This window comes from Bidens hawaiensis, unplaced genomic scaffold (genome assembly GCF_021521415.1).
Source record: "Bidens hawaiensis isolate Kalapana, Puna unplaced genomic scaffold, B.hawaiensis_p1.1 tig00020692_1, whole genome shotgun sequence".
Classification (NCBI taxonomy): Eukaryota; Viridiplantae; Streptophyta; class Magnoliopsida; order Asterales; family Asteraceae; genus Bidens; species Bidens hawaiensis.
Genome location: NW_027493181.1, coordinates 169,460 through 192,004, shown reverse-complemented (window position 1 = coordinate 192,004; position 22,545 = coordinate 169,460). Strand labels below are relative to the sequence as shown.

Below are 22,545 nucleotides of genomic sequence, written 5' to 3'. Positions count from 1 at the left end.
TCTTCTACGAATGTTTGCATTATGTGAAATGTTCGTTTTAATAAAGTCAACGTTATAGAAGTTTTAATCAGCGGTACGTGTTTCAGGGTGAGTTATAGTAGACAATAAACAAGACATCTTTGGGCCATCTTGCATAAGGAAGAAGCTTTAGGGCATGCTAAGTTATAGTTTTCATTATTTAAACTTGAATCAATAGTCAAACCATGGTCAAAGAATTAAGAGATCCTGAAGCCATTAAACAAAAGATAAAACTGGCATGCAATTGTGTTTCTTGCAGATCAAATTACACCAATTTCATCAGTCATGGCCTTAAGTTGTACATATCTTCCCGAACCAAAAAACCAACTTTATCTGACTTCATCTGACATCGTTTCTTGAGTTCCATTGACCCGACTGATATCATGCATCATTGTTGCAAGCTGATCAACATACAACAAATTAGTGTCGGTGTTTCATGTCTAATCACCAATACTTAAAACACCCTTAAAATCGAACCACACATACAATATTTGACCCACACGATAAAATGTAAAGATTCAATAAGCAGTTTAATCTGCTGTTTATAATGTGTTTCACAAGGACAAACAATAGGATACTATGATCTTTTATCTAAAGAAAATAAAGAAACAAAATCTAGCGGTTCAAATAAACTGAGATCACAGGGCCCTTTAATAACAATAACAAAGAAACAGGTCCCTATGGAACAAACACCGAGATTCCTAGAAGAAATATTGCTTCAAAACTCATCACACATCATCGTTGCAAGCTGATAAACAAGGATATAATTCATAAAGTGATCATCAGTTCATCATCCAAAATATTTAAGTGAAGTGTAATAAGTTCAAAATCTTGAATAAACCGATCATGAACAGAATATAAGCTCAAATCAACATAAAGTCAACACGCCTATAACTGTGAGGCTTTGTTTCAAAAGTTAATATTTCATTATTGATTACTGATGGACCTAAATGTTCCCTATTCATAAAAAGCTTCACAATATCCATCTTTGCTTCTTGATCTTCATCTAGTCTTGTCAACGCCTACAAATACGAAGCATGTGCCACTTTAACAAAGGGAGACACAACAGAAAGAAAATAAAGAGAGAAAAAATGAAAGTCTATTCGCGACAACAAATATTTTACAACGGTGTAAAATATGACATGAATATCCTCACAAGTAGATGAAATGGCAAAAGACAATAGATAGGGAAATCAAAACAAAATCGAATACAAAAATTTGTACAAAGCACGATCCAAAAAGAAAATTCCTATTGGGCCAGGCTGGTACCAGCTTTGCGATCCTGTGCCCAAGCCTTTTTCCACCATTTTATTGTTTTTCTTCAAAATGATGCATTGATGTGAAATTAATTTAATTTCAAACATAAAAACAAAAAATTGTTTAAAACTATAACATCAAATGTAAAAAATAAACTTGAAGTTAAAACACAAATCATAAAATTACCTTTTAGCAAAAATCTCAAATATAACTTTTATGTAAAAACTTTTAAAAACAACAAAAAAGGGGTTGTTCAGGATAAGTAGCAGGATTTATTTCAAAACTTTCCAAGCCTAGTAGTTACTGGGTAAGACCCGGCTTTCTCGGGTTTCGGACCTAGAACCAGACATGGGCTGGACCAGGTTTTTGGGTTTGACTCAAACTGAACTTTGATGATTAACCAGGCTTCGAAAGGCAGAGCCGTATCAAGGTTTTCTCAGACGTGCTTAGGGCTGCTCTAGAGACTAGGCCCATTTGTGCAAAACTCTATTTCCTACGGTTTAATAAAGCAAGGCATTTCCTATGTCTAGACATTACCAACCCGTAAGAATACATGATCAAACTAAGTTTTGATTAAAAAAAATTGTTCAATGTAACTCAAAACAATTAAATTGAAGACTTATCAGAATGCTGTAACTTGTAACTTGTAGTCCTAAAACATAGAAAGATAATGGTTGGGCCTCCTAATATAAGAAGACGGATGTATACTGGATTGGGCCTAATGGGCTGGACGCCTGCACCTCATCCGGGCACAAGCCCAAGCCCCAAGCCGGACATACGTCATCAAGCACACACATATGAATAGAGAACATTTAGGTCCATCAGTGCGCCTTCAACAACTATGAATCCATCACATATCAAAGTTTTATCTAAATGCCTACTGGTACAAAATGCATACAAATCATATTCAATGTAGCACCAATCAATCCAAGAAATATTATTATTGGAACCAAAAAAATGCGGGAAACCAGAGAACCATGTGTTTTACATGTAAAAAGTTCATAAAAATTCATTACACGAAAAGAACTCACGTTTACATAATTATTTCGAAGCTTTTGCATATAAACACATGTAGAAGCCGTTTCAATAATAAAAAGGAATCACAAAAACGAGTTTTTTTTTCTATTTAAACGCCTTCCACATGTGTTTATATGCAAAAACTCTGAAGAAAAACTACGTAATTATGAATTTTTTACATGTAAAAATGATTTCTTTTTACTTTTTTTGATTTTTTACATGTAAAATTCATGGTTCCCCGGTTCTCAACTTTTTAGTGATTCCCAAATGAACCTCCCTCCTTGACACAGTAAACAACACAAATATCAAATTCTAAACAATATTATTAATACACACTCATCATCATAATCATCATCACAATATCTACAAAATGGGATTGAACTATTACCTTCAGGAAGCCAACCATAACCGTTTTTAGAAACCGTAAGCATGGAGGTCATCAATGCAGAAGCAGTAGCAGTGTGAAAAGGTTGCAGTGATTCCAAACAAGCACTCATTTCCACCGGACAACTGCAATAAACACATCCACAAATCAAAACCCCAAATATCACATACATAAATACAAGATCGTAAACTTGGCCAAAGTACTTTCGATTGCAAAAGCAAATAAAAATCACTCTTTTGGAGCATTGTGTCTGAAATTACAAAATCCAAATCATCTGGAACATAAAGCACGATATATTCCAAAGATGCAAATGAGCCAAGCCGACACAGCTCACGAGCGACTTAAAATCGGATTGAAAAAAAGCCCGAAACCAGCCGAGCCCAAGCCTTAAATAAACCTCGTATAGTTAACGACCATGAGCTCGTCAAGCCTTGTGTACTTTTAAGTTTGACATCTTTTGGACTTTTATGTAACGTTGATTTCACACTGCATGGCTGAGTTCGAGCCGAGCTTTGACTCATTTAAGGTATTACACGTCACAAACTATATAAAAATAATTAAAACATATAAAAATTAATTAATAAAGAATAAATGGGACAAACCCGAGCTACAAAAAAAAAAAAAAAAAAAACTCGAATGCTGAACTCGGGTTTTAGAAAAAGAGCCTCAAAACGAACGAGCTGAGTTCGAGACTAGTCGTTTATTCTTGGTATTTGGTACCGATTGAAAAAATGTATAATATTATTTTTTAGGCGTTGGGATTTTGGATACGGGATATATATATTAATATTTTATATATATGTGAGAGAGTTCATGTAACTGTTACCGGAATATTCGATTAGACAGAGAATTCCGACAAGGAATAGCAAACGGAGATCGACCGGCCTTTGATTGTGAAGCTACACGCGCCGCCGCGTTACGAACGGAGCTTGATCGGAAAACGCATCGAGCGGCCACAGCTGCAGTTGCCATTTTGATGCGGATGTAAGGGTTTTGACTTTTTGACCCTTTATAAGTGGGAGTGAAAAACGAGCAGTGTCATTCACGAGTTACTTATTTGGGTCTCGGGCTAGAGCTTGAAACTTGTTTAGGCTTTAACAAGACTTGTGTATATTTAAGTTCTACCTCTTATTAATATTGCACTACAGAAGTAACATTTAAAGTTTTTTTAAAAATAGATAAAATAATAAATTAATAAATAAATAGTACATGACATGACCCTGAATTTGAAAAAAAACTCATGAGCCAAACTCAAGCTTTAGAAACATGCCAAGCTCAGGTTGATTTGTTTACGCCGATACGTATAACATTGTTACCTGTAACATCAAAACAATCCATTTATAATTAGTTGAACCCATTTTTTGAAAGCAACGTTGCAACTTAAAATTACTGTTAACTGGTTAAACATACCTTAAAACTGGATTAAACGGGTATTTGGGAAATTTTTTTTAAAGTGGTGCTTATTTGGTAAAAAAAAGAAAAATGGGGAAATAAAAAAAAAAAAAACAAAGAGAAATGGTGTATCCGCTGCTGCCAACAGCGGATTAGGAAGAAAATGGAGTTTGATTCGCCATTGGCAGGAGTGGATCCATCATTGTACCTATTTCTCCACTGCCAATGGCGGATTAGGATAGGTATTCCATATTCCGTTTCCCTTTGAAACTAACGACGTTTATATCAAACCCCCACCTAATTTTGTTTTATTACCTGCTGTGTCTTCAATGTTCAGCCTGTGAAATAAAGCTGCCATGAAAGCTCAATCAATGCTGGCTAATGCAACATGAAAGCTGCAAGTGTCACAGGCAAGCCATAATTTTTATTACCCACATGAAAGCTTAATCAATGCTGGCTAATGCAACATGAGTGCTCCGCCCACCTTCAAAAATTGGCAGCATGTGGGTAATAAAAATTATGGCTTGCATGTTGTAACACCCCGACCAAAGGCGGATTATACATCGGGGCGCCACATATTGCTTCATTACTCGCGACACTATTGGTGTCAATATTTATTAATACACATTTTATCGCGCACGCGCAGCGGGGAAAATAAAGAACATAAATCAAACATAAATCAATATATTATAAATTATAACATTCAAACAACATTAACTTGTCTTGATACATTTTAATTCTAGGTCCAAAAGTAAAAACGTCCTACGTGTCCACAAGCTCCAAAACAGCTACTGCAAACCTGAACATGTGTTAAAATAAACGTCAAACACTTGCGTGTTGGTGAGAAATCAAGTTTAATAGATAATCATAGATAATCACAGTAAATCTGCGCGCAACACGTGTATGTCTAGAGTTTAACAAGGGTGTAATCAGATTGTGATCAAGCCTAAGATAGTTCATAGATCATAGTTCAATCCATGCTCCCAATTGAGCATAAAAACGAGAAAACATCTGTGCAAGTGTAAACAAAGAAAACCGTAAACGATAGGTCTCCCGTGTTCAACTAATGGTACCAACGGAACTGCGGAATAGGCCGAACAAAGCGGTTAATGATACACATACAAATAAACAGCCAAGTAAACGTCCTCAACACATGGGATACTGCGCGACTAAAATTTCATAAACAGTTTAAGACTCAGTTTTGTATGAACACATGAACATCCCAAAGCATTTAAAAATAAAAAGGGATTAGATACGAGATAACTCACATGATAAACGATGCGGTGATAGATAAAGCAAGAACCAACTTTAAACAAGCACAAGTTAACCTATAAATAAGATTATTGTTTTAATGATTTGTTTTAAGTCTTGATTATAAGTTAGCATAATTAATAAGTAAACTATTATATATAATATATATTACCGGAAAAGCAGGAAGAACAAGGAGGAAGACGGAGGCAGAGAGGAAGACGGCAGAGAGAGCAAGGAGCAAGAGAACAGGAGAGATTAAGTGTTTTGTGTGTGATGTGTTAGGAAAAATAATACTATTATTTATAGAGAAACCCTAGGAGACATAATCCTAGAAAAGGGGAAAAGATCAAAAAGCAAAAGATATCAAAAGATATGGCAGCTGCAGGGGGCAAGATAAAGCTGACAGGGAACAGTAACAGGCATGGGCGGTTCAGATAAAGGTACTGGTCAAGCATGGCAAAAGCAGATCTCAAAAGATAATGTCAGTCACTTTTTTTCTGCCAACCAATGGGGTTGGTACGCATGCTGCGCCGAAAGTAACTATTCAGACATAAAGCAGATTAGGTCAACAGCTCAAAAGATAAGACAACACAAAAGCAACGGCTAGATTCAACACAAGAAAACTCAAAGGGTACAGCGCGAGAAGGCTAAGGCGCGAAGGCAAACACAGAAGGTCAAGAGAGCGCGAACGCGAAGGTAGACAAAAACAACCTTAACGCGTCGCGGAAAGAACTATATTTCCATGCACACTGCGGGAAGAACCACATTTCTTAGCGCGCCGCGGGAGGAACTAAGATTCCTAGCGCGCCGCGGGAAGAACTATAATTCTTCGCGCGTCGAGGGAACTACAAATCCTTAGCGCGTCGCGGGAAGCGTTCGTCTCGCGTAACGCAGGAACAGATGGTCTTCACGCAGGATTCCTTGTAAGGGGTCTGGCGCGTGGAGCTGCGCAGACATCCTTAGGCGGGAAGGAACAAAGGACAAGCAAAGAGTTAGAAGAAAGAGGGAAGCAAGGCTTAAGGGCGGGACGGCGACAAGAGGGAAAAGAAGGCGGAAAGAGAGAAAAGGAGAGGGACGGGACAGCGGAAAGAAAGAGAGAGAAAGAGGCGGGAAGGAAAATATATATTATTATTAAAAGTAAAATATAAGTATAAATATTAAATAATAAAAGAGAGATCGGGTCAGAGAAACGGGTACCTGGGTTGGGTCGGATCGGGGCAGATGTCACAGTCTCCCCTACTTTAAGAAATTTCGTCCCGAAATTTATCTCGAAGTAGGTTGCGCAGAGAACAGGTGCGGGTACTTGATCTTCATTTGATCTTCCCTTTCCCATGTAAACTCGGCTCCGCGCTTGGACTCCCAGCGAACTTTCACGATAGGGATACGACTGCGCTTGGTTTGCTTAACCTCGCGATCCATAATCTCAACAGGCTTCTCAATGAAATGCATGGATTCATCAACTTGAACTTCATCAAGTGGAATGTGAAGGTTCTCGTCAGCTAGACACTTCTTGAGATTGGAAACATGGAACGTTGGATGCACATTACTGAGCGCGAGCGGCAGGTCAAGTCTGTAGGCAACTTTTCCCACACGCGCGAGAATCTTGAATGGACCAACATAACGAGGAGCAAGCTTACCCTTCTTCCCAAAGCGGACAACACCTTTCCAAGGCGACACTTTGAGGAGAACAAGATCACCAACTTGAAATTCGAGAGGCTTTCGCCTACGATCTGCGTAACTCTTCTGTCGGCTTCTGGCAGTCAGCAAATGATCACGGATCTTGGCGATTTTATCGGTTGTCTCTTGAACAAGTTCGGGTCCTGTGATTTGAGTTTCACCCACTTCGCTCCAACAAATTGGGGAGCGGCATTTACGACCGTAAAGTGCTTCAAATGGGGCCATACCGATACTGGAATGATAGCTGTTGTTATAAGAAAACTCGATCAAAGGCAGGTGTGAATCCCAATTACCTCCAAAATCAAGAACACAAGATCGGAGCATATCCTCAAGAGTTTGAATAGTTCGCTCAGACTGACCGTCAGTCTGAGGATGATATGCCGTACTCATGTCCAAGCGAGTTCCTAGCGCAGATTGGAGAGATTTCCAAAAGCGAGATATAAAACGGCCATCGCGATCGGATATGATGCTCAAAGGAGTACCATGGCGGCAGACAATTTCCTTGACATAAAGCTGCGCGAGATGCTCAACACGGTAGTTTTCACGAATGGGCAGAAAGTGAGCAGATTTAGTCAATCGATCCACTATTACCCAGATGCTATCATGTTTGCTTGCTGTCAAAGGTAACTTGGTAATAAAGTCCATCGCTATACCTTCCCATTTCCACGTAGGAATTTCTGGTTGTTCGAGCAAACCAGATGGGCGTTGGTGTTCAGCTTTAACTTTAGAACAAGTCAGGCACTTAGCTACGAACACAGCAATATCCTTTTTCATACCGGGCCACCAATAAGTTATGCGCAAATCCTTGTACATCTTATCAGCGCCGGGATGAATAGAATACCGAGATTTGTGCGCTTCACTCAGGATATCAGCGCGAAGATTCTCATAAAAGGGAATCCAGATGCGATTGAGATAGCAGAGAATTCCACTCAGATTAGGGACAAAGTGCGCTTCCGCGCCATACGCTAACTCGGCGCGAAGGTTACCATTACTGATGGATGCGCGCTGCGCGTCACGAATACGCGATTCAAGGTTGCTTTGAATCGGCGCGAAGTGAAGCTGGGTGCGCGGCAAGATACAGTTAAGTTGGCAGGGTTTTCGGCTGAGCGCATCGGCTACCACATTAGCCTTACCAGGATGATACCGGATCTCACAATCGTAATCGCTGATGAGTTCGTTCCATCGGCGTTGCCTCATGTTAAGTTCCTTTTGATCAAAGATATGCTGAAGGCTTTTATGGTCAGTGTAAAGGATACACTTAGTACCATAAAGGTAGTGTCTCCAGATCTTCAAGGCAAAAACAACTGCACCAAGCTCGAGGTCGTGAGTTGTATAATTCTTTTCATGAACCTTAAGTTGCCTTGATGCGTAAGCGATAACCTTGCCTCGTTGCATAAGAACACAACCGAGACCTTGGTTGGATGCATCGCAATACACGACAAAATCATCATTACCCTCAGGTAGCGCAAGAACAGGAGCTTTACACAACAAACGCTTGAGCGTTAGAAAGGCTTCTTCTTGCTTCGAGCCCCAAATATACGGTTTGCCTTTGTGCGTCAAAGCTGTTAAAGGCAAAGCGATCTTTGAAAAGTTCGAAATAAAACGCCGGTAATAACCAGCTAAGCCCAGAAAGGAACGGATCTCGGAAGGAGAGGATGGCGTAATCCAGTTCTTGATTGCTTCAATCTTGGATGGGTCGACATGAATACCCATCTTGTTTACAACATGACCAAGAAACTGTACTTCATCAGACCAGAATTCACACTTGGAAAGCTTAGCATAGAGCTGCTCGGCTCTAAGCTTTTGCAATACCAATCGGAGATGTTGCTCATGCTCGGCCTTGGTCTTAGAATACACCAGAACATCATCGATAAACACGATCACGAATTTATCCAAGAAAGGCCTACACACCCGATTCATAAGATCCATGAAAACGGCGGGTGCGTTGGTTAGACCGAAGGACATGACCAAGAATTCAAAATGGCCATAACGAGTTCGAAAAGCAGTCTTCGGAACATCTTCATCGCGGATGCGCAACTGGTGATAGCCAGAGCGGAGATCAATCTTCGAGAAACAAGAGGCACCTTGGAGTTGATCAAAGAGGTCGTCAATGCGCGGTAAGGGATACCGGTTCTTAATGGTGAGTTTGTTCAACTCGCGGTAATCAATACACATGCGAAACGATCCATCTTTCTTTTTAACGAACAACACCGGAGCACCCCAGGGCGAAGAGCTAGGGCGAATGAATCCTTTAGCAGTCAACTCTTGGAGTTGGCTGGCCAATTCTTGCATCTCAGCGGGTGCAAGACGGTAAGGAGATTTAGCAACGGGGGAAGCACCAGGGACAAGATCAACACGAAACTCGACTTCACGAGCGGGAGGGATACCAGGAAGATCATCAGGAAAAACTTCAGGAAAATCACGCACAACAGGGATATCGCGAAGCTTCTTTCCTTCATCGGGTTTAACCACATGGGCTAGAAATGCAATACACTTCTTCCGCATGAGTCTTTGGGCTTCGGCGCAAGACATAAGTTTAAGACCACTGGAGGGTTTTTCGCCGTAGATATGAAGATCACCATTTTCTCGAGGTATGCGAATCAATTTCTTGGCGCAAATAACTTCGGCGCGATTCTTCGAGAGCCAGTCCATACCAATGATAACATCAAAGCTTCCAAGAGGCATAGGGATGAGGTCGATCAGAAAATCGTTTTCGTTAAGGTTAAGCGTGCAATCTTTAATCACCGAGTTAATTAAAATAGTTTCACCGTTAGCCAATTCAACTGAAAAATTCTCTTTTAAATCGCTGCGCGGTCGCGCAAGCTTCTGCTCGAAGGCGCGAGAGATAAAGCTTCGATCGGCGCCAGTATCAAAAAGTACAGAAGCATAAAATCCGTTAAGTAAAAATGTACCATTAACTACGTCATTATTCGCTTGCGCTTGGTGCGCGGTTATGTTAAAAGCTCGTCCACGCGTCACTTGGTTCGAAATCTGGTTCACCGGATTCGCTTGTGTGATTTGCACTTGCAGTCTCGGGCACGCGTTCCGGAAATGACTGGGATCACCGCAGTTATAGCACGACCTGGGTCGTGGGTTTTGGTAGGTTGGTTGTGGGTTCTGCGGGTAAGCTGGTGGTGTTGGCGCAATCGGATTGGAGGGAGGGGTTCTACAGTACTCAACGGAGTGACCTACGCGGCCACATCGGTTACATTGTCGACACGGGACTTGAGGTGGGTGATGAAGTCTACAGGTTGGGCAAAAGGGTTGGTTTCCTGTGTAAGGTTTCTTAGTTGGCGGGGCAGGGAGTGCGGGATTGGTTATGGCATAGTTGTGGACTACAGGAGGTGCTGGGTAGGTTGACAGTGGGTTAGGCGCGTAAACTGGAGGTTGATAAATGGGTTGCTGGACAATGGGCGGGTTGGTAAGCGCATAGGCTTGTCTGCGCCTACGTTTCTGGTTATGGTTTGAGGGTTCTGGTTTGGTTTCTGTTGGTTCAGGGGCAGTTTTGGTGGGTTTGGTCTTCTCAGTTCCCCGCAGGAACAGGGTTCCTGCTCTGACATGGTTGTCGCTGAGCACAGCGGCCAACTCGATGGCGTCAGAGAGGGTTACTGGGTTTCTGGCCCATACAGAATCTTGAATTTCCATGGGGAGACCCCCAAGGAATTTCTCGATGGCTCGGCGGGAAGGGGTAACAAGGTGAGGGACCAGTAAGCTTAGCTCGTGGAAGCGCGTCGCGTACTCGCGCGCTTCACCGCTGTATTGCTTCAAGTTCCAGAATTCTTCCTCCAGGCGCTTAACTTCGTTGGGAGGGCAGAATTCTCGTGTAAGAATTTCCTTGAATTCCTCCCATGTCATGCTAGAAGCAGCCTCTGCGCCACGCGCATGAGCTACTCCATTCCACCATGTAAGCGCTCTGGATTCCAGGACACTGGAAGCATATAGGGTTCGTCTTTCTGAGGGGCATCGGGTATGGAGGAAAGTGTTTTCAATCTTCTCAAGCCATTGGAGCATCACGGTGGCTCCTTCAAGACCTGTGAACTTCGGAGGGTTACCCGCATTAAAGGACTTAATGTTATAACTGGTGGTGTTGGTATTGTTTTGGCTCAAAGCTTGGGCTATTGCGGCGGCCATTTCCTGGGAACGTTGCTGTCTACGCATGCGCGAGGCTTCTCTTCTCTGAAATCGGCGAGATAGCGGAGGCATTCTATAAAAATTTTAATTTTAGTTAATATCTTGGTTTTAGCGCAAAGTTTTAATCTTATAAAGCTTGGTTTCACGGAGTCAGTTACAGTCAACAGTTACAGTAAAATAAATGATCCTAAATGCAGACTTAATAAAGGTAACAAATTCGAATCAGAAATCGACAATTCATGTATCACCATGACTTTCCGAATTCCCAATTTAAAATATACGAGTAAACGAGTATTGGAGATTGACGATTCATGTATCACCATGACTTTCCAATCTTCAATATAAAATATACAAGAAAATGAGTATTGGAGGTTGACAATTCATGTATCACCATGACTTTTCAAGTCTCCAACCTCAGAACATAATCGTAAATGGAAATTGAAAATCAACTATTCATGTATCACCATGACCTTTCGGATTTTCAATCCCAACAAACGAATATGTAAGTAAAATCAATAAAAATCGAAATTCAGCAAAAATCGGAATATCGCGAAATAAAACATAAAATCATATACTGCGCAAGTGCGAGCATATTCATAAATAACGAGTAATTAACAATAAGCGCGCAAACATGAGATTTCTCTCATGCGCGAGAAGGGACTCTTAGGTATTCTAGGCCGTTACGTCTAACCACCTATCCTAAAGTCAACGAGCTCTGATACCAATCTGTAACACCCCGACCAAAGGCGGATTATACATCGGGGCGCCACATATTGCTTCATTACTCGCGACACTATTGGTGTCAATATTTATTAATACACATTTTATCGCGCACGCGCAGCGGGGAAAATAAAGAACATAAATCAAACATAAATCAATATATTATAAATTATAACATTCAAACAACATTAACTTGTCTTGATACATTTTAATTCTAGGTCCAAAAGTAAAAACGTCCTACGTGTCCACAAGCTCCAAAACAGCTACTGCAAACCTGAACATGTGTTAAAATAAACGTCAAACACTTGCGTGTTGGTGAGAAATCAAGTTTAATAGATAATCATAGATAATCACAGTAAATCTGCGCGCAACACGTGTATGTCTAGAGTTTAACAAGGGTGTAATCAGATTGTGATCAAGCCTAAGATAGTTCATAGATCATAGTTCAATCCATGCTCCCAATTGAGCATAAAAACGAGAAAACATCTGTGCAAGTGTAAACAAAGAAAACCGTAAACGATAGGTCTCCCGTGTTCAACTAATGGTACCAACGGAACTGCGGAATAGGCCGAACAAAGCGGTTAATGATACACATACAAATAAACAGCCAAGTAAACGTCCTCAACACATGGGATACTGCGCGACTAAAATTTCATAAACAGTTTAAGACTCAGTTTTGTATGAACACATGAACATCCCAAAGCATTTAAAAATAAAAAGGGATTAGATACGAGATAACTCACATGATAAACGATGCGGTGATAGATAAAGCAAGAACCAACTTTAAACAAGCACAAGTTAACCTATAAATAAGATTATTGTTTTAATGATTTGTTTTAAGTCTTGATTATAAGTTAGCATAATTAATAAGTAAACTATTATATATAATATATATTACCGGAAAAGCAGGAAGAACAAGGAGGAAGACGGAGGCAGAGAGGAAGACGGCAGAGAGAGCAAGGAGCAAGAGAACAGGAGAGATTAAGTGTTTTGTGTGTGATGTGTTAGGAAAAATAATACTATTATTTATAGAGAAACCCTAGGAGACATAATCCTAGAAAAGGGGAAAAGATCAAAAAGCAAAAGATATCAAAAGATATGGCAGCTGCAGGGGGCAAGATAAAGCTGACAGGGAACAGTAACAGGCATGGGCGGTTCAGATAAAGGTACTGGTCAAGCATGGCAAAAGCAGATCTCAAAAGATAATGTCAGTCACTTTTTTTCTGCCAACCAATGGGGTTGGTACGCATGCTGCGCCGAAAGTAACTATTCAGACATAAAGCAGATTAGGTCAACAGCTCAAAAGATAAGACAACACAAAAGCAACGGCTAGATTCAACACAAGAAAACTCAAAGGGTACAGCGCGAGAAGGCTAAGGCGCGAAGGCAAACACAGAAGGTCAAGAGAGCGCGAACGCGAAGGTAGACAAAAACAACCTTAACGCGTCGCGGAAAGAACTATATTTCCATGCGCACTGCGGGAAGAACCACATTTCTTAGCGCGCCGCGGGAGGAACTAAGATTCCTAGCGCGCCGCGGGAAGAACTATAATTCTTCGCGCGTCGAGGGAACTACAAATCCTTAGCGCGTCGCGGGAAGCGTTCGTCTCGCGTAACGCAGGAACAGATGGTCTTCACGCAGGATTCCTTGTAAGGGGTCTGGCGCGTGGAGCTGCGCAGACATCCTTAGGCGGGAAGGAACAAAGGACAAGCAAAGAGTTAGAAGAAAGAGGGAAGCAAGGCTTAAGGGCGGGACGGCGACAAGAGGGAAAAGAAGGCGGAAAGAGAGAAAAGGAGAGGGACGGGACAGCGGAAAGAAAGAGAGAGAAAGAGGCGGGAAGGAAAATATATATTATTATTAAAAGTAAAATATAAGTATAAATATTAAATAATAAAAGAGAGATCGGGTCAGAGAAACGGGTACCTGGGTTGGGTCGGATCGGGGCAGATGTCACACATGTGACACTTGCAGCTTTCATGTTGCATTAGCCAGCATTGATTGAGCTTTCATGGCAGCTTTATTTCACGGGCTGAACATTGAAGACACAGCAGGTAATAAAACAAAATTAGGTGGGGGTTTGATATAAACGTCGTTAGTTTCAAAGGGAAACGGAATAAGGAATACCTATCCTAATCCGCCATTGGCAGTGGAGAAATAGGTACAATGATGGATCCGCTCCTGCCAATGGCGAATCAAACTCCATTTTCTTCCTAATCCGCTGCTGGCAACAGCAGATACACCATTTCCCTTTTCTTTTTTTTGACTTCCCCGTTTTCCTTTTTTTTTACCGAATAAACACCACTTCAAAAAAAAAAAAATTCAATGGATTACATGATTGTAAGTATTGGTGGTTTAGGGTTGATGTTTTTTGCATGAATAAAAATTAAACCAGATTAATACGTTTACAACTTAAATATCATAGCCAACCGGTTAAACATGCTTACAAAAATGGATAAAATGAGTTGGATTCGGCTTACATGATTATAAATGTTTGTGGTTTAGGGTTGATGTTTTTTTACACGAATAAAAATATACGTTATGTTCGGTTTAAAGAATTCAACCCAATCATAGCGACACTAACCAAGACACCCTATCAAATATGTTATTCATTTTTTTTTTGAATGTTGCGTGTGGAATGTTACGCAAGAGAAATATATTTTGCTCCACACAACCAAATGAAGATTAATGACTTTGCTTGTTATTCTTGGTGTAACTTCAATTTTACAATATAAATTCATGTAACTTGTCGTTGGTTGGGATTTCTATTTGCTAATCCTTTATTTTATTTTTTAATGAAATACCATCTGTTTAAAGAAAAAGGAACGTTAAATAATATACTCTAACAGAGAGAACAACTCAAGAGAGCAACGTAATAAAGTTTTAAAGAAATACCAAAAGTAACCTTCAATTACTAGTTACTCTTATGTAACGATGTCATGACCGGTATGGTGGACCCAGAACCAGCCATCGAATCGAACCTATCTAGTTAAGTCTTAATATTTTATTAAAATTACAAATTCACACCAAAATATAAAGCAGTTTCATTTAAAATCCTTGTATATAACTAACTATATATAATCCACAGAAGTTGATGCATGCATGAATAGTTCCAACTTCCAACTACTAGATTTGAACACTAGCATTACATCCATAACAACACACAATAACCAGGGCCGCTGCCATTATAATATCTGTCAAATGACAGTTAGGCCAGATCTCTATAGACTAGATAAAGTCAACTGTTTATACAGGGCACTTTTTGTCAACTGTTTGCGTAGTTGACAAACTGGGCAACGGTTCACCAGAGCTGAGTCGGTTATGGAGTGATGGAAACAATGACGGATTTGACCTTAGATGAGGGGCAGGAAACCGTTCTCGTTCTGGCCTGGCTAAGGTGGTGGGACCACTGGTCAAACATGGGTTCCTGGGCTGAACCGGCGCCGTTGCAGGGATTGTAACAACATTTAACACGCTAGTTTCTGTAAACAAAACAATAATCACATGATGTTCTTTTAAGAAAATTATATTATCTTGAAATATTATTTAGATACCTTTCAAAGCAGGAGTGGCCTGCAAATTTTGTGCCAAAATCTCAGCAAGGAGTTTATTGGCTTTAACAAGCCGCTGATAGTTTTCAAGAATGATATCTTCATTTTTCGAACGCGCCTTTGAGTTATGAATCAATACGCCGTACCTCTTTTGGACCTCTGAAATCTCCTTTTCACGTTCAGCAAGAAGCTTCGATTCCTGTATATAAACAATATCATTATCATGCTACAATCCATCAATTAATAATATAACTAAAAGAAAACAAAAACCTTTTCTTCATGTGATTTCGCGAGTTGCCCTCGCTCCTTTCGAATTCTTTCAACTTCCTTTTCAAGAGTATGCGGTGGCGGTTGTTCAGGTTGACTTTGCTGACCTCCATTTGTTCCAACTTCTTTTTCAAAAGTATGTGGTGGCGGCTGTTCGGGATGACTTTGCTGACCTCCATTTGTTCCAACTTTTTCAAGAGTATGTGGTGGCGGTTGTTCGGGTTGACTTTGTTGACCTCCATCTGTTCCAACTTCTTTTCCAAGAGTATGCGGTGGCGGTCGTTCGTGTTGACTTTGTTGACCTCCATTTGTTCCAACTTCTTTTCCAAGAGTATGCGGTGGCGGTCGTTCGTGTTGACTTTGTTGACCTCCATTTGTTCCAGCTTCTTTTCCAAGAGTATGCGGTGGCGGTCGTTCGTGTTGACTTTGTTGACCTCCATTTGTTCCAGCTTCTTTTCCAAGAGTATGTGGTGGCGGTCGTTCGGGTTGACTTTGTTGACCTCCATTTGTTCCAGCTTCATTTTCAAGAGTATGCGGTGGTGGTTGTTCGGGTTGACTTTGTTGACCTCCATTTGTTCCAGGATTCAAAGCAATTGAATCAGAAATACCTGAAGGTGTTGCATTCTCACATGCTTGATGAAATAACAATAAAATGATCAAAAGCATATAGCATTAAGGTTAGTTAATAATATAACTGTCATACCTGCCGGTTTTCTTCCAACATTCTTGAGGTACTTTCTTTTGCTCCTCTGCTTTAATCTTACAAAAGAGGGAGTAGTTGCAGCATTTTCACCTTCAATACAGTTTTGGTTTGGCTTTCTAACTCTTCTAGACAACTTTTTATGAGACTTTTCCGGTCCAGTTTCACTTTCTTTGACCAAATTACTCCAAAAATCAGAAGGCGAGTTAGCAACCAAGTATTCAACAGCAGAAGCACTTTCCTTTGTGTGAGACTCTGTTTCACCAAATAACTTGATACCATTAGAGTAAGCTCCATTTTGCATCTGTGCATTTGATATGATAGAGCGGTCTGTGGGGCCCGGTTTGACATTCGTGTTCCTCAACAGGGATGACAGCTCGTGAAGCAAATCGTCTAAAAATGACTGAGGTCTGGAGTCAGTGCTATTTCGGACCTTACTGAATAAGAAGGGTGCACCCCATGCTAATATAGCTGTCGACAACTGTACCTTCCTTAGAAAGAATCAATGCTTTCTCTTCAACCGTGAATGGCGAATACAACCGGAAAACGTTTACCCGCTCACAAGGTGAATCAATAGTGATCTTCTTAAGGGCTTTTATGTCATTTGAAGGGTTGCGGTCACTGTTGAATATTATCACCACATCCACACGCGAAAGTCTAATGCTTGAATGACAAGCACGGTAATCACATAAACAAACAAACCGTTCACTGTCTGCATTGTTGAACGTTTCTAAACAATCTTTTTTATTCCCGGGCAAATATACATATGAATTCCCCCCCAAATCTTTGATGAACAACGTCATCCAAAATATGTCCGGTTGATATCTTTTCAGAATTAACCGCCGACTGTCGATCAACAAAAGCAATTCTTTAAATAAATAAAAATGTTGTAGATTATAGAGTGTATATATAACAAAAAGTAAGTTGAGGAATTTAGTTACCTGAAACAGAACAAGTGCTTTTAAACCGCATTGTTTAATCTCTAACAGGAGCTTGTCAAAAACATGCAGTTTGCCACTGACATTGATATCAGCAGCCAACGGATCATCAGTCAAAGAAGCTTCTTTTGCAGAATTACACAAAGTAGGGTCCGCAAGATACGGGTGATCACAACACTGCAAAAATAAATAAACAAATTAATATGTATCTACCAAACAGGTTATGGGAAACCAGAAACACATAATGTTTAAACCTTTTGGATCTGTGTGATGATATCATTGAGTGAAGATTTTCTTGGTAATGCAGAGAGCGTGTCTGAATTTGAAGATAGAATTCCACAATATTGTTCGTTCTGCATAGAAGAGAGATGAGCCGGGACCCAGTACTCAATGAACTTGCACTCGCTGCTACTTGTTAGGTATGTAATTAACGGCTATCAGTAAATGACATTAATTATTTTAATATAGATATACAAGAACAGATTACACACCAGATTCGATCTTGTCATTTATAGCAGACTAATCTCCAGAACATAATCTACAAACAAACAACTCTATAAATCATGAATAATAAAGATTAATGTATGCAGATTTAATCTCATGAAGAAATATGTCATTAACTAAAGCACCTCCGTTTTTGCCCTTTCTCAGGTATAAGCGGCTTGTCAGGCTCATAACCATCCCGACCATGATTATGTATTCCGGTCGAGACCTCGTCAGCTAACTCATTGTTGCCCGTTGCGTGTGTAATTAATGATTCTCAGTAGATATACAAATATATTAGATGGAAATGTACTAAATGACCATTAATCATGAATCCAAGAAAATAAACTATTTTAATGTAAAACTAAAGAAACAGAATACACACCAGAATGGATCTTGTCTTTAGTAGCAGGCTGATCTTCACATCCTTGTTCAGAACATAATCTACAAACAAACAGCTTAATAAATCTTGAATCATTAAGGATTAACATATGAAGACATATGTCATTAGCTAAATTACCTCTGTTTTTTATGCGAACAAGATTCGGCAGCAGCTGTTTTATCCTTCACATTCTCCTTTTTAAACAACATTTTATAAAAATGTGCATTTCGTTTCTTCATTTTCAAACTTTCTTTCTCCGAATTCTTGATATCAGTATCCTCATGTTCTTGAGGCGTGGGTCGTTCTCCACTCTTTTCCATCTTAGCACGTTTCAGAATCAAATCTACATAAGTAAAGCGAGCATGATCATTTTCAAACTTGGCTGAATATCAACAGTGTTTCATGCTCATTATATAATTAACACTACCCAAGTTAATCAGCGATTACATTACACCGTTAGTCCGTTACAAATCCTAGCTTTCTTTCTATACATAAACACTAAATTAACACATACGGACAAAGAATAAGTATGAATTAAGTATGCATGAGTAAACTCATACAAAAGCTGATAAAACAGGGGTATATATGTAATTCACCATCAAGTCATCAACTTGCACAAATAACCAGGGTTGTAAATGAACCGAACAAGACCTTGTTCATGTTCACGAACAGCCAACCAAATGAAATTTCTTGTTCGTGTTCGTTCGTTAAGGAAATGAACTTATTCGTGAACGGTTCACAAGCACAAATGAACAAACAATGTTTATTTGATTTGGCTAACCAAGAATGGTCAGTGTCAATGGTTCAGTACGACTACCAAATTTGTGGTGGTGTTCTTTTAACATTCATAATTACATGTTAACTTTACATAGCATAAGACTCGTATATATTTTAATTTTGCTTAAATCTATATGATAAGATTGCATTACACCGTTACAAGCCCTAGGTTTCTTTATATGTGATATAATTAATACTACCCAAGTTAATCAAGGATTACATTACACCGTTACAAACCCTAGGTTTCTTTCTATATATAAACACCAAATTAACACATACAAAGAATAAGTATGTATTCAGTATACATGTGTAAACAAACTCACGCAAAAGTTGATAAAACATGGGTATATTTGTAATTCACCATCAAGTCATCTTCAACTTCCAGAAATACGTGAATAACTAGGTTTGTAAATGAACCGAATGAACAAGACCTTATTCATGTTCATCCGTTAAGCTTTTAACAGACAAGTGAATAGTTCACGAACAGCCAACCGAATAAAATTTATTGTTCCTGTTGTTCATCAAGGAAATTAACTTGTTTGTGAACTGAACACAAACGAATGAATGCAAATGAACAGAAACAATGTTTTATATGATTCGGCTAACCAATAATGGTCAGACAGATCAGTGGTAACGATCAGGCCTGTTTCTTAACATACATATTCATATCATAGTTTAACTTTACATGAAAATGAATCACATAAGAGTCGTATATATTTTTCCTTTACAATTAATAATTTCTCTTAAATCTATACAATCGGATTACAAAAGCCATTAAAAACCTTTAACGAACAAACATAAACAAACAAAGATTACCGAACATAAGCGAACACATTATCAAAAGCTCACGAACACGGCTCCTGTCCGTCTGTGTTCATAAACGAACTTATGTTCGGGTTCACAATCAGAAACCCTAACTTACATTCTACACATTTTCAAATATCATCACAAATTAGCCTAAAAAATTAAAATTAGCAACACACACACACACACACATATATAAGAAGGAAGAAATTAAAATGAATACCCAATTCTCCAGTGATACGATGACAATCGAAATTAGGGCTTCTAATCAACAAGAAACAGAGCTCATGAAAATTTACAAATGCATGGTGTAAAATCGACTGCTGCAACACTCACTCGTATCAGATTGATTTATGCTTCTTGTGGTTTTTATTTTTGGGTTTTTAATAACTTGGATTGATTGATTGATTCTTTGCTTTGCTTTGCTTTGTGAAATATTATTATGGTTTTTATTTTTGGGTTTTTAATAATTTGGGTTTTTAATTAATTGATTTGTGCTTGTTGTTTTCATGATACCATTAATAGCAAAAGTATTAATATTAGTTAATGCTCAGGAATATATGTACAACTTCTTCTGCTGATTTACTCACATGCAAATTATGAAATATCTACGTATATATGAAAATCAAAACTTTGTCTTTTACTTATCGAGACTTAACTCGTGCCTCGTATGAAAAGCTAGGTTAGTATTTTTTTTAACTTTTTATTTTTCTCTTAGGACTTTTATGTATTAATTTTATACTTTACAACCAACCTCGAGCTAAGATTTAGCTTGTTTAAGATCAATATTGTAGGGGTATGGTATTAAACCCGGTTTACAACCTAAATTTATTATATTTGGTTTGTTTTATTATATGGGCTAATACATTTGTTATTGGGCTGAGTAGGTTTGTGGAGGTAGCCCTAATTGGGCTAGGCCCATTAGGGTATCATGATGGTGGCCATGAGACTCTATATAAGGAGGTCTTCACCTCCTTATCATGGGGTCATGCTCAGTAGGTGCCACCACCAGTTTTTGTGTCTGTGAACAAGAGATCTTGAAGATCTCTTAGCGGTCACCTCCACACCCCCAAAACGCCACTGCAGATCGCGAGCAGCCGGAGGAGAGGATCAGCAGACCAGGATGCGGTTCATTCATCTCGAAATCCGTGGAAGCTCCGTCATGAGTCAGGTCAGATTCCATTTCGTGCTTCGACAAATATGAACCCGTGTTTTAGAAAAATAGCTGAGCTCAAGCCCCAAGATCTCATAAGTCAATATGAGCATACTTTGAGCATAGTCGAGCTCGAACTCGACTCATTACACCGCTAATTAATATATAGGAAAGTATAATATATACTATAACATTTTGAGTTGTCTACGGTACTAAATCATGATTGACCTACCTTGTTTATTTTTCCACCCTCTTTTAGTGTTTATGTTGATTTTATAGTTAGTTATACCTAGGGCCGTCCAAACCGCTCGTCGCTTGAACTCGCTCGCCGCTCGCTCGAAAAATGCTCGCTCGTTTTTTCGCTCGATTGAAAACGAGCCGCTCGGTTTGGTTCGGCTCGAATATTTTTAATTATTTTTTATATATAATTATATATGAACAAATATATAAATATAAGCTTACAATTATTTTTACCCCTTTAAATTTTTCATATTCCGTCAATTTTATAGTTTTATTTGTTCAATTCAAGTTTTTAGAATACTAAAAGTTTGTTTACATGATCATTATATCTCACTTTAAACTTACTTTTAATAAAAATTTACAATATATTACATGTTTGTCTAAAAACTACTAATTTATTTATAAAATATATTATTTACAATATTCAAATTTGTTTCTTATTGAAAAGTTTAAATTGAAAAATAAACAAATAATGCTCGAAATCGCTCGTTGTTCGATCGAAAACTGCTCGATTCGATTTTGGCTCGTTTCGGTTTTCGCTCGGTTCGAATTTCAGCCGTTCGGTTCGGTTGTAAACGAGCCAAGCAACGAGCAACCCTTCGCTCGGTTCGGCTCGGCTCGTGAACAGCCCTATAACCCTATCTAAGCTTTAATTACGTTTTAACTTCTAAACATTAATATAGTTAATATGCGGTACATGAACTTATATATATTTTTCTTAATCACGTTTTTAACCGATTTATGTTTGCCTATAACTGAAAGAAATCATTCTTATGTGTAATATAATTATTATCTGTCATTTTTGAAGTATTAAAGAACACAACTGCTTTGTGTATTCATGTACCATCATTAGCAAAAGTATTAATGCACAGGACAACGTACAACTTTTTCTGCGAGATTTACTCATATGTCAATTGTGAAATATATATATGAAAATGAAATCTTCGTTTTTTAGTTATCGAGTCCGAACTCGATCTTTGTATGAAAAACTCGTTTAGCCTCGTCAAGCTTTAGCAAGTCTTTGTGTATTTTTAAATTTTCATATTCTCTTTTGGACTTTTATGTGTTAATTTTACATTGCACAACCAAGCTCGAGTTGATATTTTAGCTCACTTAAGGGAATACACGAGCTCGAGCCAAGCTTAGGCACATTTAAGGTTTTTTCTTTTTCAAAAAATATATAAATAAATAATAAATAATAAGCTCGAAACAAGCTAAGCTCAAGTCTAGTCAATCCCAGACTCGACTCGTGTACACAACTAATTAATATTATAAAATTATATGCTATATAACATTTTAGATTGTCTACGGTATTAAATCATGATTGGCCTACACTTTTTTCTAATTTGTCTTTTAGTGTTTATTGAATTTATATTTATCCCCTCTTTAAACAGCTTAATTACGT

General features: G+C 38.8%; 3 protein-coding genes across 8 annotated transcripts; all 3 read right to left on the bottom strand.

Moving 5' to 3' along the window:
* Positions 1 to 156: 156 nt before the first annotated feature.
* LOC143561489 (protein NUCLEAR FUSION DEFECTIVE 6, mitochondrial-like) lies at positions 157 to 3,658 on the bottom strand. 3 transcript variants are annotated; one of them, XM_077049564.1, is made up of 3 exons: positions 3,504 to 3,658; positions 2,681 to 2,802; positions 157 to 419 (listed from the first exon to the last, which is right to left on the bottom strand). In XM_077049564.1, the coding sequence occupies exons 1-3, from the start codon at positions 3,647 to 3,649 to the stop codon at positions 400 to 402; spliced, it is 288 nt and encodes a 95-aa protein (XP_076905679.1). In that variant the 5' UTR covers positions 3,650 to 3,658; the 3' UTR covers positions 157 to 399. The 3 variants fall into 3 exon arrangements, with proteins under 3 accessions (XP_076905679.1, XP_076905680.1, XP_076905678.1); XM_077049565.1 differs by lacking the exon at positions 157 to 419 and adding an exon at positions 575 to 766; XM_077049563.1 differs by lacking the exon at positions 157 to 419 and adding an exon at positions 771 to 1,040.
* Positions 3,659 to 15,191: 11,533 nt separating this feature from the next.
* Positions 15,192 to 16,768, bottom strand: LOC143561488 (uncharacterized). 2 transcript variants are annotated; one of them, XM_077049562.1, is made up of 5 exons: positions 16,367 to 16,768; positions 15,837 to 16,295; positions 15,667 to 15,770; positions 15,265 to 15,595; positions 15,192 to 15,228 (listed from the first exon to the last, which is right to left on the bottom strand). In XM_077049562.1, the coding sequence occupies exons 1-4, from the start codon at positions 16,665 to 16,667 to the stop codon at positions 15,392 to 15,394; spliced, it is 1,068 nt and encodes a 355-aa protein (XP_076905677.1). In that variant the 5' UTR covers positions 16,668 to 16,768; the 3' UTR covers positions 15,192 to 15,228; positions 15,265 to 15,391. The 2 variants fall into 2 exon arrangements, with proteins under 2 accessions (XP_076905677.1, XP_076905676.1); XM_077049561.1 differs by having other exon boundaries at positions 15,667 to 16,295.
* A 67-nt stretch (positions 16,769 to 16,835) lies between these two features.
* Positions 16,836 to 20,161, bottom strand: LOC143561487 (helicase protein MOM1-like). 3 transcript variants are annotated; one of them, XR_013140314.1, is made up of 6 exons: positions 19,971 to 20,161; positions 17,931 to 18,509; positions 17,789 to 17,839; positions 17,556 to 17,709; positions 17,305 to 17,478; positions 16,836 to 17,209 (listed from the first exon to the last, which is right to left on the bottom strand). XR_013140314.1 is itself a non-coding variant. In XM_077049560.1 (4 exons), the coding sequence occupies exons 2-4, from the start codon at positions 17,658 to 17,660 to the stop codon at positions 17,108 to 17,110; spliced, it is 381 nt and encodes a 126-aa protein (XP_076905675.1). In that variant the 5' UTR covers positions 17,661 to 18,509; positions 19,971 to 20,161; the 3' UTR covers positions 16,836 to 17,107. The 3 variants fall into 3 exon arrangements, 1 of the variants encoding a protein (XP_076905675.1); XR_013140313.1 differs by having other exon boundaries at positions 17,556 to 17,839; XM_077049560.1 differs by having other exon boundaries at positions 17,556 to 18,509.
* Between the last annotated feature and the right edge of the window lie 2,384 nt (positions 20,162 to 22,545).